The 16,838-nt window shown below is 34.3% G+C and overlaps 1 protein-coding gene across 8 annotated transcripts in view; it reads right to left on the bottom strand.

Moving 5' to 3' along the window:
- Arfip1 (ARF interacting protein 1) overlaps positions 1-16,838 on the bottom strand; it is a 114,454-nt gene that overhangs the window by 12,960 nt on the left and 84,656 nt on the right. For 7 of the 8 annotated variants that reach the window (XM_027926758.2, XM_071614604.1, XM_071614605.1 and 4 more), the window contains 3 exons: positions 16,455-16,676; positions 11,624-11,781; positions 5,506-5,680 (listed from right to left, as the gene is read on the bottom strand). In XM_027926758.2, coding sequence (XP_027782559.1) covers positions 5,506-5,680; positions 11,624-11,781; positions 16,455-16,676 — 555 coding nt within the window. The remainder of the gene's footprint in view (positions 1-5,505; positions 5,681-11,623; positions 11,782-16,454; positions 16,677-16,838) is intronic. The other variant, XM_071614608.1, reaches the window with a different exon arrangement.

Consider the following 16,838-nt stretch of genomic DNA (forward strand, 5'->3'; position numbering starts at 1 on the left):
TGTCCTCTGTATTTTAGAGCTAGCATATGCGAAGAATTCTTTCAAGGGCTTTCCACTGATAATAAACCTCTTAGTGTATGTGGTTTTAAGTCCTGCATGGTCTGCCCTCACTTACTCCTCCAGCCTTGTCCCTGTGAACCAGACACATTCACTTTTGGAACCTAACAACGCCCCTGCTACCACAAGACTGCTACACAGGCTATTCTTTCTATCTGGAATATTTTCTGCTTCTCACTTATCTAGTTAAGATGTTAATGTTCAACATCACTTCCTCATGGAAGACTTCTCTACTACTCTGAACTGACCACCAGTCATGGCTAAAATTTTATACAATTTTTTTTATGTGATTTAACTAAGACTGTTTCTCTTAGTAGGCTATCAGCTCTTCCAGGGTAGAATTTGTGTTTACTTTTGTTCACCAGGTATCATCAATATCCAGAATACTTCCTAGCACAAGATATAAGTAGATACTTTGTAAATGTTTGTTGAATGGATTAAAAGAGAGAACAATAATAACATAAAATAACATCAAATTACATGATGAAATAAATATACTCAGGAAGTAAAATTGCATGAATAAGGGAATATTTCCCAGGATCCAAACATGGATGATTATATTTGACACAGTGTTGACAGAAGGTATTGCTGGACACAAAAGAAACTATCTCCATAGTTACCTATTGCACTTAGAAATTTCAATCCATTTATTTTTTTATTTAAAACTAAACAGAGTCCTTTTACTACCTCTATAACTTAATTTCACTTGACCTATACAAGCATCTATACCAAGTACCACTGTTTGTGCCTCCAGTTATGGATATAAACATGACATTAAATCATTAATATGAATATTTTGAAAGCAATCAAAGTTAGTTAGGCTTGTTTTCTTTTGACAATGGGGAAAATATTTTAAGAATGTATCTGCTTGTTCATATTAGGTAATGATTAACATGCTCCTTAAACTTTAGCATCAATTACCATTTTTTAAATTTTAGAGGTTTGGGCTGGGGATATGGCTTTAGTGGTATAGTGGCTGCCTAGCAGGCTTGAGGCCCAAGCCCCCCATCACTGCAAAAATAAATAAATAAGATAAAAGTAAACAAATTCAGAGGCTTATATTTTTTCTTCTCAAAGACAACTATTAGTAAGAAAAGAATATCTCTGTCCTTCCTTCAAACTTTTCCAAACTTTTATAGTGTATTTTTCAAAAAAATTACTAGGCTTTACACCATACTTCCTATTATGGTACTTATCTGAATAAAATTTTATACAACTGTATATAGCTAATTCACGTTACATCAGTATGTTTACCCTTCTTGATTTTCTATTCTTTTTTCTCCTGTCTAACTACTATATTTAATTCACTGGAGTTTTCTCTGAAAAATTAAACTTATAATAAAATACATTAGAAAGAAATATGTATTTTAAAAAGGAAATGATGTATAAAATGTTAGAAAAGAAATTACAGTATTCAGGAATATTATGGTAGTATGATTACATACAGGATATTGTGAGTGTAAACCACTCTTTCCATATCAACCTAAGATTCAAAATGACTTGAATTTTTAAGGAAAAAAATGTTTTTAATTAAGTAACTATACTAATACAGAATAGATCCTGTCTGTTCATGACAAAAGCAGATCCTAAGTCTGTTTTTGCCATCCATTAAGTTACTAAAATATCAAATAATGAAATAAGCCTCAACTTAATGGTTATAGCTAATTAAGAAAGATTACATTAGAGTATATTTTATCAATAAAAATACAAAAAAAATCATCACTTTTTTTATTTATACCCCAAACTACTTTATTGGCTCTTTTGAGGCACAGGTCCCCACTTTCCCAAGATACTTATAACCCTAAAAAGAGGTTTATCATCCCCAATTAAAAGGCAGTAATCTTGAGGGGAACATTATTATTTTTTCCCACATTCTAAGTAGTTTCAAACCATATAAAAATTGTTTTTAAAAAAATCAATACCAGGCTGGGCAAGGTGACACACACCTGTAATACCAGGGCCTCGGGGGGCTGAGGCAGGAGGATTGCGAGTTCAAAGTCAGCCTTAACAAAAGGGAGGTGAGAAGCAACTCAGTGAGACCCTGACTCTAAATAAAATACAAAATAGGGCTGGAGATGTGGCTCAGTGGTCGAGTGCCCCTGAGTTCAATCCCTGGTACTGCCCCCACTGCCCCAAAATGAACACATTGCTTCCATTTTCTATGCAAACAGTAAACTGCTCCAGACAAAAGAAGCATTTCTGAGACACGAGTGAGGTAATCAGGATTCCCCCCACCACCACCTCCTGAAGTTGACTCCCACTCACTTCCCCCATCCCTCAGGTTCTTGCAGCGCACTTCTAATCTGGGGAAGAACACAAATGTGCACCTGCTTGAATGACTACGATATACTTAGCACCACTGCCAGGCATCACGAGGGCTGAAAAAGAAGGCATGATACCTATTCTCACAAAGTCTACAGAGCACCAGTAATGTCGGTCTTCATCCTTACTAAAACAAACTTGAAAGGACAATAACAAGTAAACAAAGTGCCTTTACTCACAAAATAGCTCAAGTTACATTATTTAAAAGTCTCCAAAAGGAGAAAACTGATGAAAGGAGAAACATTAGATGAATGTAATTAACCATTTCTTTATTGCTATACAACTCAATGTTGTGTAGTAACCAACAAGAGAATTTCGGAGATTAATAAGGATTGTTTAGGGTAAAAGCAAACAACTATATAATGGGGTGAAGAGGCAGAAAATACAGATTATAAATAGAGAGAGAGAATTTTTTTTTTAATATTTATTTTTTAGTTTTTCACGGACACAACATCTTTGTTTGTATGTGGTGCTGAGGATCGAACCCGGGCCGCACGCACGCCAGGCGAGCGCGCTACCGCTTGAGCCACATCCCCAGCCCCAGATTATAAATAGAACTCAAGTTTTTATTAAGGGTAAAGACAAATACAGATAAGTATATCACTCAGTATTAATACATGTACATTGACAGACACTTGTGTATCTTATATTCTATCCCTCTTTGTTTTGCCAGAGGGAAGGAAAGCCAGACTAAGTACATACTATAAACACCTCAATTTCTAAAACATAGCTCAGAAGTTACCTTGGAAAGAGCTCCAGGAACCATGCTGGGAGAACCAACAGAGTACCCCTCCCCCTAACAAAGGCTATGAAAAACTGCAAAACTAGGTCTTTAGAACAACATCAAACATAAAACAGCACTCTCAACGATGTTCCAGTTTGTTTTTTAAAAAAATCAATATATAATACATAAGAAATAGGAAGATTGTTCTTTTGAATCTTGAGTTCATGGGAAATAACCTATCTAATTTAATCTAATGGCTTGTACCATTGTTTGCATTGTGATTTGAACTAGTCACTTTTTTCCTGTACCATCCTTTTTTACTTGAAATAACGTTAGCAAACTATGACTATTCAGACTTTGGAATTTAGTGGACATTTTCTCAAAGTAAAACTGTCACTTCAAAGAAAACAACTCACAATACTTGTAAACAATAATAAAAATTTGACAGTCAAGTGAAAAAAAAAAAAAAAAAAAAAGAAAGAAATAGGAAGAAAATATTGTTAAAATTCAAGTACTAAGTAGATTATCTGACATCTATGCAGAAAAGACATTAAGGTACACATTCAGCTATAGTTTAACAAAAGAAACCAAACCAGATTTGAGGTATTCCAAGCTTCCAAAGAAAGCAAATAGGGGCAATAGACAGTTCCTAAGCCTTTCTTTAAACTATTAAAAATAAAAGGGTAAAAATTGCTCAATAACAATAGCCAAAACAAAAGTTCTCTTACAGTCTTCTACAAAGTTCTCTAAGTCTTCACCCAAATTATAGTTATTGCTTAAAACAACAGATTGACAATATCTCTTTATAGTTTTGAAGAGTTAGATAAAAAATATAAAAGACCAAAGTTTCTCTACCGATTTTATTTTAGACATAGCTGATTACCGAGTTCAAACTGAAATGACAACTTGATGACAGCTGTGGAAAGCCAAAACAAAAGATACCTCTGGATATTTCCTGCTATGATCTGAGTGCTGTGTACACCTTCTAAATTCCCATGTTGAAATCTTCACCTTCAAGGCGATGGCATTAGCAGGCGGGGCCTTTGGGAGGTGATCAGGTCCCACAGGACAGCCTCCTCATGAGTGAGAGTAGAGGCCTGAGAGAGACTGCTTCCTCCTTCCAACATGTAAGGGCACAGCAGGAATAAGCCATCCATGAGCCGGAAGGCAGCCCTCACTAACACTAGATCTGCGATGCCTTGGTCTCAGCCTTCTGTCTCCGTATAAGCTATGCAATTTATAGTGCTTTTATACAGCAGAACAATTGGATTACAGAAGCAATTTTCTATTTTATAGTCAAAAAGAAAATGTGATAATGACATTATTTTCAAAGCAATGACTCCCAAACCTTTATCTCCGAGACTCTGACCCTACTTATCCAAACTCCCAAACACACATTGTCAACTTCCTACCAACTGTTTCCACTTGAATATTTTGTCACCATCCCAAATTAAACACTGGGTCCAAAAAAAAAAAAAAAAAGTCCCTATCCTTCATCCTTACTCCCTGCAAGCTGAACCAGCTTCCTATTTTGATTTTCCAATCCTGTCATTCTGCCTCAACTTCATATTCTTTCCATTCTGTTGTTATTGCAATGACCCATGCTGGGGATGTCACTGTCTGACAGAGCACCCAGAGTTAAAAGAAAGGCAGACTACAGTAATGAGATGAGCCAGGCTTTACCTGTTGTCTTTTGATGTGTTCATGTTATATGAACACAATGTGGCAAATTCATTTCCTGTTTTATTCCTTCTAGTTTATGCTAACTATAGCCCTACACTGAACCTTTCAGCTATTCCTCATTCATCAGTTACTGGGGAGGATGCTGTAATTTCTCCTTGAAATCCATACCTAACATTAATGAAAAAGTTTCAAATTATTCAGAGGAGCCTCTCTCATTATTTATTTAAATCACATGCTACTAACATCAATCTTAAAATTAAGGGTTGAACACCAAGTATTTTTTTTGCCAATTGTTATATATGAAAGACTGGACAATATAGTTGATGACTCTTCTGACAGAAAAGTAATATTTGGTGTTCTTAAAACTCAAAACAGGGCAGATGGCACATGCCTGTAATCCCAGTGGTTTGGGAGGCTGAGATAGGATTGCGAGTTCAAAGCCAGCCTCAGCAACAGCAAGGCACTAAGCAACTCAGTGAGACCCTGTCTCTAAATAAAATACAAAATAAGGCTGGGGATGTGGCTCAGTGGCTGAGTGCCCCTAAGCTCAATGCCCAGTACCCCCAAAACAAAAAAACCCTCAAACACTGATTTATATGGAATTCCTTCTTGTAATTGTTACAATACAGAATTAATACAAACAAAAATCTATATATCTCTTCAGGGTAACTTTATTTTAAACTCCACAGAAAGAAGTTGAAAGTAAAGAATAAATTTACCTTATTTTCTTCTAGAAATTTCAATTTGATGGAAACATCATTGCGCATTTTATCATATTTTTCCTTATGTGCTTGGAACAGATGTTGTGACTGCTCAATTTTTGGGAGGGTGTTTGCATCGCGTGGTCCAAGATTCAGTTCTTCCAAATCAGTGCGATAAGCATCATATTCGATCCTAGAAAGAAGAGAGTATGTGATGTATACAACAAAACAAAAATATGTTCAGGAGACGGGCTAGAAAACATAATATTTGGTCTCATTATGTGATGATATATAAAGTACTCATAAAGGTTCCATACCTTATGCTTTTGAAATTGTTACTCCTTAAAAACAAAGAGCTATTAAAGTAAGAATGTGGAGGCCTAGAGATATGGCTTAGTGGTAGAGTGCTTGCCTATTATGTCAGAGGTCCTGGGGTCCACTCCAGCACCACACACACAAACAAAAAAGGAAAAAAGGAAGAAAAGGGAGGGGGAGAAAAAATACCTACAATGTGGGGAAAAGGCTGCTTCCTTCTTTTTTTGTACCAGGGATTAGACCCAGGATTGCTTAACCACTGAGCCGCATCCCTAGTCCTTTTTATATTTTATTTAGGGACAGGGCCTCACTGAGTCGCTTAGATCCTGGCTAAGTTGCTGAGGCTAGCTTTGAACTTGTGATCCTTCTGCCTCAGCCTCCTGAGCCATGGCTTCCACCATGCCTAGCAGAAAAGCTGCTTAAACTCAAAAACACATTCCTCACAGATTACACTATTAGCCAAACAAGTAATTTCCAAAATTTAAAAACCAGTTTAAAAATATAGATGTCAAAATCTAACAGATGTGGGGGGCTGGGGTTGTGGCTTAGTGGTAGAGCGCTTGCCTGGCACATGCAAGGCCCGGGGTTCAATTTTCAGCACCACAAAAAAATAAATAAATAAAAATAAAGGCATTGTGTACAACAAAAATAAATAAATATTTTTAAAAAATCTAACAGATGTGAATACAAGATCAAGAGTAGAGATGGAATCCCTATGTTAATTAATATTGATGAGGCATAGTAGGTGAGGAAAGTAGACACTAGAATGCTAAACTGAAACCAACAGACAAAAGAAAGTTACACTGAGAGTCAGCAGACCTCAAAATGTGGTTTAGGTCAGCAATGCAAAATAGCAATATAATGGGAGCCATAACTGTAATTTAAACTTCTAGTAGCTAGCTACATTAAAATGATAAATTAATTACACCTGCTTTTAAACAATATATTTTATCCAATATATTTAAATTATTATCATGGGAAAATGTAATCAATTCAAGAAATTGTTAGTAAGCTACTTCACATTTCAGAACTGGGAACTAAGTCTTTGAAATCCATTATGTATCTTATACTTCCATAACATCAAAATTTAGCTATGTGTTTCGAACTCTCAACAGACACATTGGGTACTATATATGACAACACAGCTCTAGCTAGATTTCTATAGTATTTCTATAGTATTCAGAATGTGACAATGCCATCTTACAGAGTACTTACCACCTGCATTCTGTGAAATGCCTTACAGAATATTCTACCACCATTAACTAAACTAGACCTACTACCACTACTCTGTGATCCCACGCCAAGCACCTTATAATACCTCTATCACAGAACTCTTTTAAATAATGATTCATCTATCAGCATTGACTATTCAGTACTCAGCCAAGAAGTAGCAGAGAGACCTCTAGTTTAATCAAAATCAGAATCACAAAGCACATGCCCCCAAACTAAAGCTTTTTATTCAGATAGTATGAGTCACATCTCCAGTTTGGGAATTAGGAATACTTTAAAGATCACAAACTATATTGTATGCATCACTTGAGAAAGAGTACTTCAGTCTTTCTCACTAAGCCTAATTTATTCTGAACTCATACTGAACTTAAGAAACTTGATTTTTCAGGAATAAAGGAGGATCATTTATTCATTAGCTGATATGTTGATTCATTCAACAATTATCAGGTGAGCACCTTCTGTTTCACTCACTATGCTTTAATGTAGAGCTGAAAATTTGAGCAGTGAGTTTATCCCCAAGAAGCCTGCAGTCTAGAAAAGGACAAGATTGCACATGATTACAAAAAATACTACCATGAGGGAGTAAGGAGTAATGGAGGTCAAGAGGAAGAATTAAGTAAGTAGGTATCTGGAAAGGCATGTCAGAGTAGAATTAAAATGCTATAATTAAAATCTGAAGGATGGTAAAAGCTTACTTGCTTGATTAGGACAGGGAAACTGGTAGAGTATTCCAGGAAGAGAACAGCCATGTGCAAAGGCACAGACACCATTACACATTTAGGAATTAATTCATCATGTTACAACCTGAAGTCAGAACATGATGAGAGGAACTAAAGTCAGTCAGGTAAGTAGGACTGAGATGAAGCAGCCCTATGACCCTGCTAAACAGTTCAGATTTAACCCAGTAGGACAGCTGATGGGAGGTCACTGAAGGATTTTGATCTGACGTGAAAGGAACATGATTCTATTTGTTCAGCATAGAAAAATCACTCTAGTGGTAGTCTAAGGAATTCAGGATGGACTAGAATAGACGATTAAGAACAGAAGCAAGGAAACCAATTAGATGACCATGGACACGCAGTGGAGCTAAGAAGACAGCTACAATAGATTTAATTTAATTTGTTAAATCAATGGATTCAGCAGCCAAACTCTGCCCTTTAATAGCTCTAATGTCTTTAGCTAGTACTGCATGTCTTTGGGTTCGAATTTTTCATCTATGAATGGGAATAAAAATCTCCACAAAACCATACATATACATGATTTTACATATATGTATGCATATGTATACGTGTGTGTGTGTGTGTGTGTGTATAAAGGACACTTGGTAATAACGAAAACCTTCAGAATGTTTATTATTATGGCAAATTAGAAGCAAGATAGCTATGGTATAGTCATTTAGTGACATGGGAAGGAAAATGTTTATAATTGACTATTAAATAAGAAGTGAGAATATAAATCTATAAACCTGAAATTAAAAAGAGGGGTTATGACCAGGAGCAAACATACTAAAGACTAAGAAATAAAAGGAAAAGATGGAACTAAAATAAATGGTATTATGAGGTAATTTAATCTAAGAAGAAACATCCTTCAATAGCCTTGGAGCATATATCTAAACAGCAGTGATTAATTCAAACATAATCAAAGTTAAATACTGACCTTATATTTCTTAATTTTTACATTCAGAGTTTGTAGAAGGTATCAAAGTAAAAGTTCCCATAAGAGCTTCTCTAATGGTATGCATTACCACCAAGAAGGGAAGGGCACTAAGTTTTCAAAAAGCAACTCTTCAAGGCTGCCAGTCTGTACTGGGTCTGTATTGGCACAGTTAGTGATGGTTACTCTATGGTTTATATAAAACTTCTAGAGAACAGGTGTCCGCATCTGAAAAGTCTTGACTACAATTGACTCCCTTGTTGGTGCTGCTGTGGAGAAGGGTTGAATGGGCTGTTATAAGATTTTCTAACACGAAGCACCAGAGGGCTAGGAAATACTTGTACACAATACATAATAGGGAGCATTAAAAAGCCACCAGGGCATTCGCCTAAATTACCATTTTTTGTGCTGATCAAATAGATGACCTTTGCCCTAGAAGTCAGTAAATTCTGGTTTTGACAGAGAAGAAAATTCAGATACTGAAAACTTTTAATCTTGAATTCTTTTTGAATATTATTCTTTGGTAACCAATGTTTCAGTGTTAAAAATAGCCAATTCCTTGGTACTTCATAAAAAGTCAAATCCCAAGCTAAGCTTAATGAATAAGATCATATATTGTAATTTGAATTAAAAAAGGATAAATTATGAAGTGAGATTGCTGTTAGTTTGTAAAGTACAGAGAGGTTGTCAGAAGGCTTCCTTTAAGTAAACAGCTATCAAGTACACAGAACTTGATTTATAATTTTGTTTAGAAGTTTCAAACAAACCTAAATATTATATATGCTCAGATCTTATACCATATTATACTTTAAGTTGGGCTTTTCATTATAAAATGTGAAAATCATTTTTCCTAATTATATGCAGAATTTTATTTTATTTTTTATTACTATCTTTTTGTTGCTGCTGTTTTTTCTTTTTGCTATGTTGGGTATTAAAGCCAGGGCCTTGTGAATGCCAGGCAAGTGCTCTACCACTGAACTACACTCTCAGTCTAAAATTTTAGATTAATCTAGTTCAAGCTTAACATCTACTGATCAAACGTTAAAGGGTAAAATGGGTTCCTGTCTTGGCTTTGAAATTGACTACTGAGAGCAAAGCATGTAACCTTTAGCTCCTTACTTCTCTTCTGTAATAAAATATAAATTGTTTTATGTATAAACAGTGGCTTTTTAAAATAGGGGCTAATATTTTTAAAGTCATACTAGAAATAAAGCTTGAAGAAAAAGTTAAAAATATATTTAAGGTTTGCAAAAAAAAAAAAAGGCTAAAGAGAAAAACACTATATGTTAAGTGACATATTTCAGTTACTATTTCAGAATAGGTAGACAGATAATTATGAAATTGAAAAACAAATCAGATTCATATAATTCCTAAATGGGAGATGGTGGAGGTTACTTTTAGAATATTACAAAATAATTTTTTACCTTCAAAACTCATAAATATAAGAATAATCAAAAAGACTAGAAAATAAGAAGCTTAAAATGATGAAAGCAATAAAAAATATTTTTATGAACAAATTAAGGAAAAGATAAACTTAGAATAACAAACAGAATTTATAGAACTGAAATGTTTCATTCATGTACACAATGTTTCCTTTGAAAAATAAAAAGTGCATGAAAGGATTTAAATGGAGACTGGAAAACCAATTACTAGGAATGTTACTAAAGGGTTTCCATTAAAGGTATCTTCTTGATAAATTCCTTCAGAGTTAATGAAGAATAATAAATTCCTTCTTTTTCTTTTTTCCCACCTTTTAATTTTAATACCATGTTAGTAAATAATTCAAACAATAAAGAAAAGCAAAAACCCAAGACCTAAACCTAAATAAGCCACAAAGTTCTAACCAATCACATCTGTTTTTCTTCACTTTTGTCTAAGTCAATAAGAACTTCCTATGTTAATGTTAAACTGAAAGTTACAGATACAGCATGGGACAGAAGAATTTCTTCTTGTGAAATGATCAAAAAGCAATATTAAAGTTTGCACCCTTCTTTAATTAGGCTATGAAAAGTATAACAGAAAATAATAATTTTAGGTGTTCAGGAAGCGGGGGAACTCAAAGGCGACTAGACTGATACTTAACATAAAAGTGACAAGGCATGTAGGGAAAAAACTGAGCCTGGAATTGAAAGCTGAAAAATACTATTACAAGTTTGCTACTTTTTAGACATTAATAAATACTTATTAATATGCATGCACATAAATGAAATGGAATGTATAAAAATGCTCATTATAAACAGTTATCAAAATATAAAATAAAACATGAAAAGGGTTTGAAGGTTGGTTAACCTGGATAAATGAAAATCAGGAGTAGGTATTCACACATGATATTCACAAAATCCTGGTGACAGAAATGAGATTGTATATTCAGGAGGAACTGACAGTGCAGGTCTAGCTGCTGTGGAGCAGTGGGACTGCTTACCCACTGGGAAGCACAGGTAATGCAGGTGAAAGTGGTAATGAGGATAAAAGGTAATCTTAGGCCATGCTTTAAGGGGTCCTGGAAGGACACAGGGCCTGTGCTCTTCTAAGGAAGGTGGAGCTGGGAGATCCTCCATTTCCCTATTCCCTAGCAAGCAAGTTTAAAGTTTAGGCACACTACCAAGACTCCACTGGACATTCCCAAGGCAATGAATCAAGTATTCAGAGGTCTATTGGAAAGTACTTCTGGTAGCTGTGGTACCATCAAGTAGCAGGGGCATAAAAATCAGGGTACTGAACAGATACTCGTAGGCATTATTTGGCTGTGGTTCTTGCCTATTTCCAGAATCTTGTTTTCCTCCCTTTATGAGAGCTCTGTGTGTTATCTTATAATCTTCCAGTATATTCTTTTTTTACCCTTATTAGACAGAGTTGGTTTCTGTTCTTTGCAACCAAAATTTTAACAGAATTATGTGCCATCTGTAAAATAGACAATATGGAGAAACTTTATACCTACCTGGCACTTTCATATTGTTTCACAGTCATTAATGTATCTTCAATTGTTTTATTCACCAATGTGTTCACACTAGCAATGAAAAAATTAATGGCCCCAAGAAGAGTCTCTCCATTTTTAGCCAGCAGCTTCTGGGTATCTGCATTATAGCCAAATTCTTCCTAAAATAAAGAAGTCATCTTAACTTACCCAGTGGTAAAATAGTAGACATGACTTTGAAAATCACAAACATATCACTAATGAGAAAATATTTTCTTTAGAAATCTAGCAATGTAAGTTTTTCTTTCAGTCTTAAAATATATAAGAATTTACATCACAGTTAGCTATTTCATTGTCAAAAAAGTTTAATAAGCCAAAATTGTCATCAGCTTAGATGCACAGCTAAACATAAATGATTTTTAAAAGTTAAACTACTTTGTACTAAAATAAGCACAGCTGTTAGGAAGAAAAATATAGCAGATTATTAATCAAAGAAACTATAACTTTTACAACCAAATTAGGTAAAAATTGGTTAAAACTTTCAGACATAAAATATATTGTAATTTTTTATGTTTTGACTGAATCTCCTCAAAGTACAAATATTAACAAGACACATTTCTGTGTAAACTTAGCGACCAGTTGACTCCCAGGCTCAAGCCTATCTATGCATACAGCTGAGGAAGGATCACTCAACACCAGATTTAGTTCATTCTCTGAATAAACCACATCAGCTCAGCAAACATTACACACGACTCCTTCAGACACGGCAAAAACTAATCCTAAATATTTAGCAGAGGAAGCTTCCCAGTCCACGTTTCATTAAAACAGATTACTGAGGAACACACATCTGACCAAATTAAAAGACTGATCATATATACATGTATATACACATATACATTTATATGTGTATGCGTACGTATTTTGTGATGCTGGGGCTCAAACCCAAGCCTCATACGTGCTAGGCAAGCACTCTACCACTGAACTACACCCCCCAACTCCAAAAGATCATGTTTTATTGTATGATAAATCTTCATCTTGAGAATTCTCCAGTTAATTATAAAACATTTCTCAATTTCACCTGAAAAAAAAACTAACTAAAATTATTTTTCTTATGCGAAAAGTATTTTCTATTTAAACTAGATCTATGCAACTCTTTACACTGGATTTGGTTTTCAAAACTGTATAGACTTTGATTGCAAATATTGGTAGATATAGGATTACATTAAAAGAATGTCAATTAGTACATGTAAAAACTAAAATGAAAGGTAGTACAGCTGAAGATTTGTGACAAGTTTCTATAAGCTAGATTATACACAAAGTCTAAATAAATGTTACTGGAAATAGAAGAGTACAGGACAAAACACTTTTACAACTTTTAGAAAATATTAACATGCCAGAGACAGTGGCAGATATCAGTAATCCAAGCAACTCCTAGCAACTTGGGAAGCTGGGGCAGGAGAATGGTAAATTCAAGGCCAGCCTGGGCCACTCAGAGAGGCCCTGAATCAAAAAATAAAAAGGACTGGGAATTCAGAGATAAGTGCCCCTAATCTAATCCCTAGTACTGCCCTCCACAAAAAAGAAAATGTTAATAGAACATATTACAACTCTATTTCCTTTGATATTCATTAAAAAGGGCAAAATTCAAAAATCAACAAATAAAAGGATGAAAAATATGGAAGTTAGATTTACATAAATTCAATAGTGGATAAAAGGACCCTTTCTACTCACTGTACAACAAACTATGTATCATTACACGATACTCCTCCCTGTAGTACTGTGTTCATTTCTAAAAGTTCTCAGTACCCACAATTATACATTAAACCTTCAAAATGTCACAACCCCAATTTAACCACAGAAGATGTATATAACCTAGAGAGCTACTCTTTTATAAACAAACAAACAAAATCATAGGAAGATGAAATTTCAGCAGATTGAAAAATTATATAATAGAATTTCGAATCCTAAATTTACACATGAGAACAATGGGCCTAAATACAAAGCAGGGAGAAAGAGTAAAGTGACACTATTTTATTTCATGAATATAAATCCCACCTGTAATTCTGGGAAATGTGTTTATAACTTAAGATTTTAAGATTACAGATGTAGCTAGTGGGAGAGCTCTTGCCTAGAGCATACAAGGCCTTGGGATGAATCCCCACTACTATGAACAACAAAAACAAATACTTAAGATTTTAATGTATAATTTGAAACTTCAACCAGCTAAAATAAAAAGCTAACTTTTTATAATAAGGCACATAAGCTATAGTAGTAAATGATATAAAATAATTAGAACACAATAATTAGAAAGAAATGAATATACTTACGTATATACATTATAAGTAAATAAACTTTTGGCACTGAAAATAAGATAGAGTATGACTCAAACTTGAGTTGCTGACAATTCTTAGTATTCTCAGTTAGATAGGGATATTTTATATATTATTATAAGTTGTTTTAGCAATTACAAATAAACATAAAATAATCAAGCATATTTACATCAGGAGTAGGGCTGTAGTTCTAATCTGCTACTTAAGATAGAAGGTTAATGCAATTCCTAGAATTAAAAATTTAATTTCAAAATACCATGTACCAGTATACAAACTGACACACAGACCAAAAGAACAGAAGAACTAGAAATAAATCCATATATCTAAGCCAAATGATCATTGACAAAGGCCTCAAAAACATATATTGGGAAAACATCAGTCTCCTCAATAAGTGGTACTGGAAAAACTGGATATCCATATGCAGAAGAATGAACCTAGACCTCTATCTCTTATCATATACAAAAATCAACTCAAAATGTATCAAAGACCTCCTGAAACTAAGAAACTACTAGCAGAAACCATAGGAGAAACACTTTTAAGACACCAGTATAGACAATATTTTGAATAAGATCTGAAAAGCAAAACGAGACAAATGGCATTATATCAAATTAAAACACTAAGAAAAGGAAACCATCAACAAAAAGACAACCTATAGAATAAGAGAAATTCTATATTTGCCAAGGGATTAAAATTCAGAATACACGAGGAACGTAAAACAATAACACCATCACCCAACTAATCCAATTAAAAAAAATGGCCAAACGATCTGAATAGACATTTCTCAAAAGACAACATACAAATGGCCAAGGAGTACATGGAAAAATAGGCAACATCACTATCAGGGAGATGTAAATCAAAACCACGAGTTATCATCTCACCCCAGTTAGAAATACTATAAGCAAAAAACAAAACAAACAACCCCACACAGAAATGCTGGTCAGGATGTGGACAAAAGAGAGCTCTTACACACCACTGGTGGGAAGATAAATTACTATATCAATTATGGTATGTAGCATGGAGGTTCCTAGAAAAATGTAAAAAAAGAACTACTACATAACCCAGCAATTCCACTCGGGGGTGAAAATAAAGGAAATAAAGTTAGAATGTCAGACTCAAAAGGTTACATATTATATAATCCCATTTATATCAAATGTCCATAATATGTCATTCCACAGAGACATAAAATAGATTAATGCTTGTCAGGAACCAAAGGAAGTAAAGAATAGATGTGCATTTTCATTCTGGGATGAGAAAATGTTCTGGAATTTGATAGTGGTGATCGATGTACATCTTTTTGAATGTACTGAGCAGAAAAAACAAAAATCTCTTAAAGGAGATAAAAATGATTTTTATAAATGCCTACTTCTGAATGCAACTTTGTAAGGATAAATTATGGTACATGAATTATATCTAAATATATTATATTATAAAATTCTGGAACATATCTGTGGAACAGATATACTACATACAAATTTGCCTTCTCTGCATGCAATGTCTGTGCCAAAATTACTTCCATGTAGCTAAATTACATAATGTTCAAAACGTTTTTGATTTTGGGGAAGGGGATGTAGCTCTTTAAGTTCAGTGGTAAAGTGTTTGCTTAGCATGCATGAAGTCCTGGGTTTGATCCCTAGCACTTCGAAAAAACAAAAAAAGAGTTGTAGATCTGGGAGCATTTTGTATTTTACATTTTCAGATTAGGGATACTCAACTGGTACAGTATGCATGCATTCCAAAATCTGAAAAATTCCCAAATCTCAAATACTTCTGGTCCCATTTATTTCAGATACATGTAATAAACATAAAGTACCTAGTCTGTTCCATTTAAATTGTGTACTCAGTAATTGCAGCTGTTATTACATTCAGTTTCCCAAATACTATTTCTGTCTGTTTAATGGCTTAGTCAAAATTGAGTTTCAGTATTTTTCATTATTGTGATCTGAAGCCAAATTTTGTTGTCCAAGGTTTTAGGACAAAGGGATTTAATGTTTTAACTTATTGAATTCTTCAAGTTAGAAGTTTGTAGCTAAGGGATGTCTGTACCAGTAAGCCTCAAGTAAGAAACAAAAAAACAAAAACACCTAGACATAAAAGAGATCACAAGATATGCCCACACCAAAAAACAAAACAAAAACAACTACAACAAAACCAAAACACACATGACTTCTTTCTAGGCTGCTTGAATATCTTTCCTTCTCTCTTACCAAAGTTCCATTTTCCGAAAACCTCCAGCTGACATATAGTCTAGGGTACAAATGGATTACTATGTTGACTAAAGTTAGTTGGACAGTCTTAAAAAATTACATGAAATACCTTAAAAGAATGTCTCAAAATTTCAATTATATAAAGCCAGGGCTGTAGACCAGTGGTAGAGCATGCACAAGGCCCTAGGTTCAATCCCCAAAACCCAAACAAACTCCAACTGTATTAAGAATTCAGCAAATCATAAATGTAACAAATCACCTCTTGGACTATTCCCATTACCATTTTCTTCCATCTCTAATAGCTATTTTAAATAATCTTACATGGAGTTCTAGAGACTTCAAACTCAGGTCAGCAAAAGCATCTCCAAGTTGCCTTTGGGTGTGCACCATCTGGAAAAGCTGGGTTGACAATGTCTGAGCCAGTCTTAGAATGTTTTCATATTTTTTCTTGTTATCTCTTAATATATCAATCTGAGCTTCAAGTTCAAGATCCACAGTTCTTGAGCCACGGCCTAGCTTCTCAGAGATAATTTGTCGAGTACACTAAAAACGGAAAGATGTACTTTGTTTAGGAGAGGGAGAGAAAAGGAAAAACAAATATAGCAATCCAAAATACAAATGCTAAACATGTAGCAAAAGTCTTTTTTTTTTCTCTTTTTTGTAGTTGTAGATGTACAGCATGACTTTATTTTATCTGTTTATTTT

This window comes from Marmota flaviventris, chromosome 7, assembly GCF_047511675.1.
Source record: "Marmota flaviventris isolate mMarFla1 chromosome 7, mMarFla1.hap1, whole genome shotgun sequence".
NCBI classification, from domain to species: Eukaryota; Metazoa; Chordata; class Mammalia; order Rodentia; family Sciuridae; genus Marmota; species Marmota flaviventris.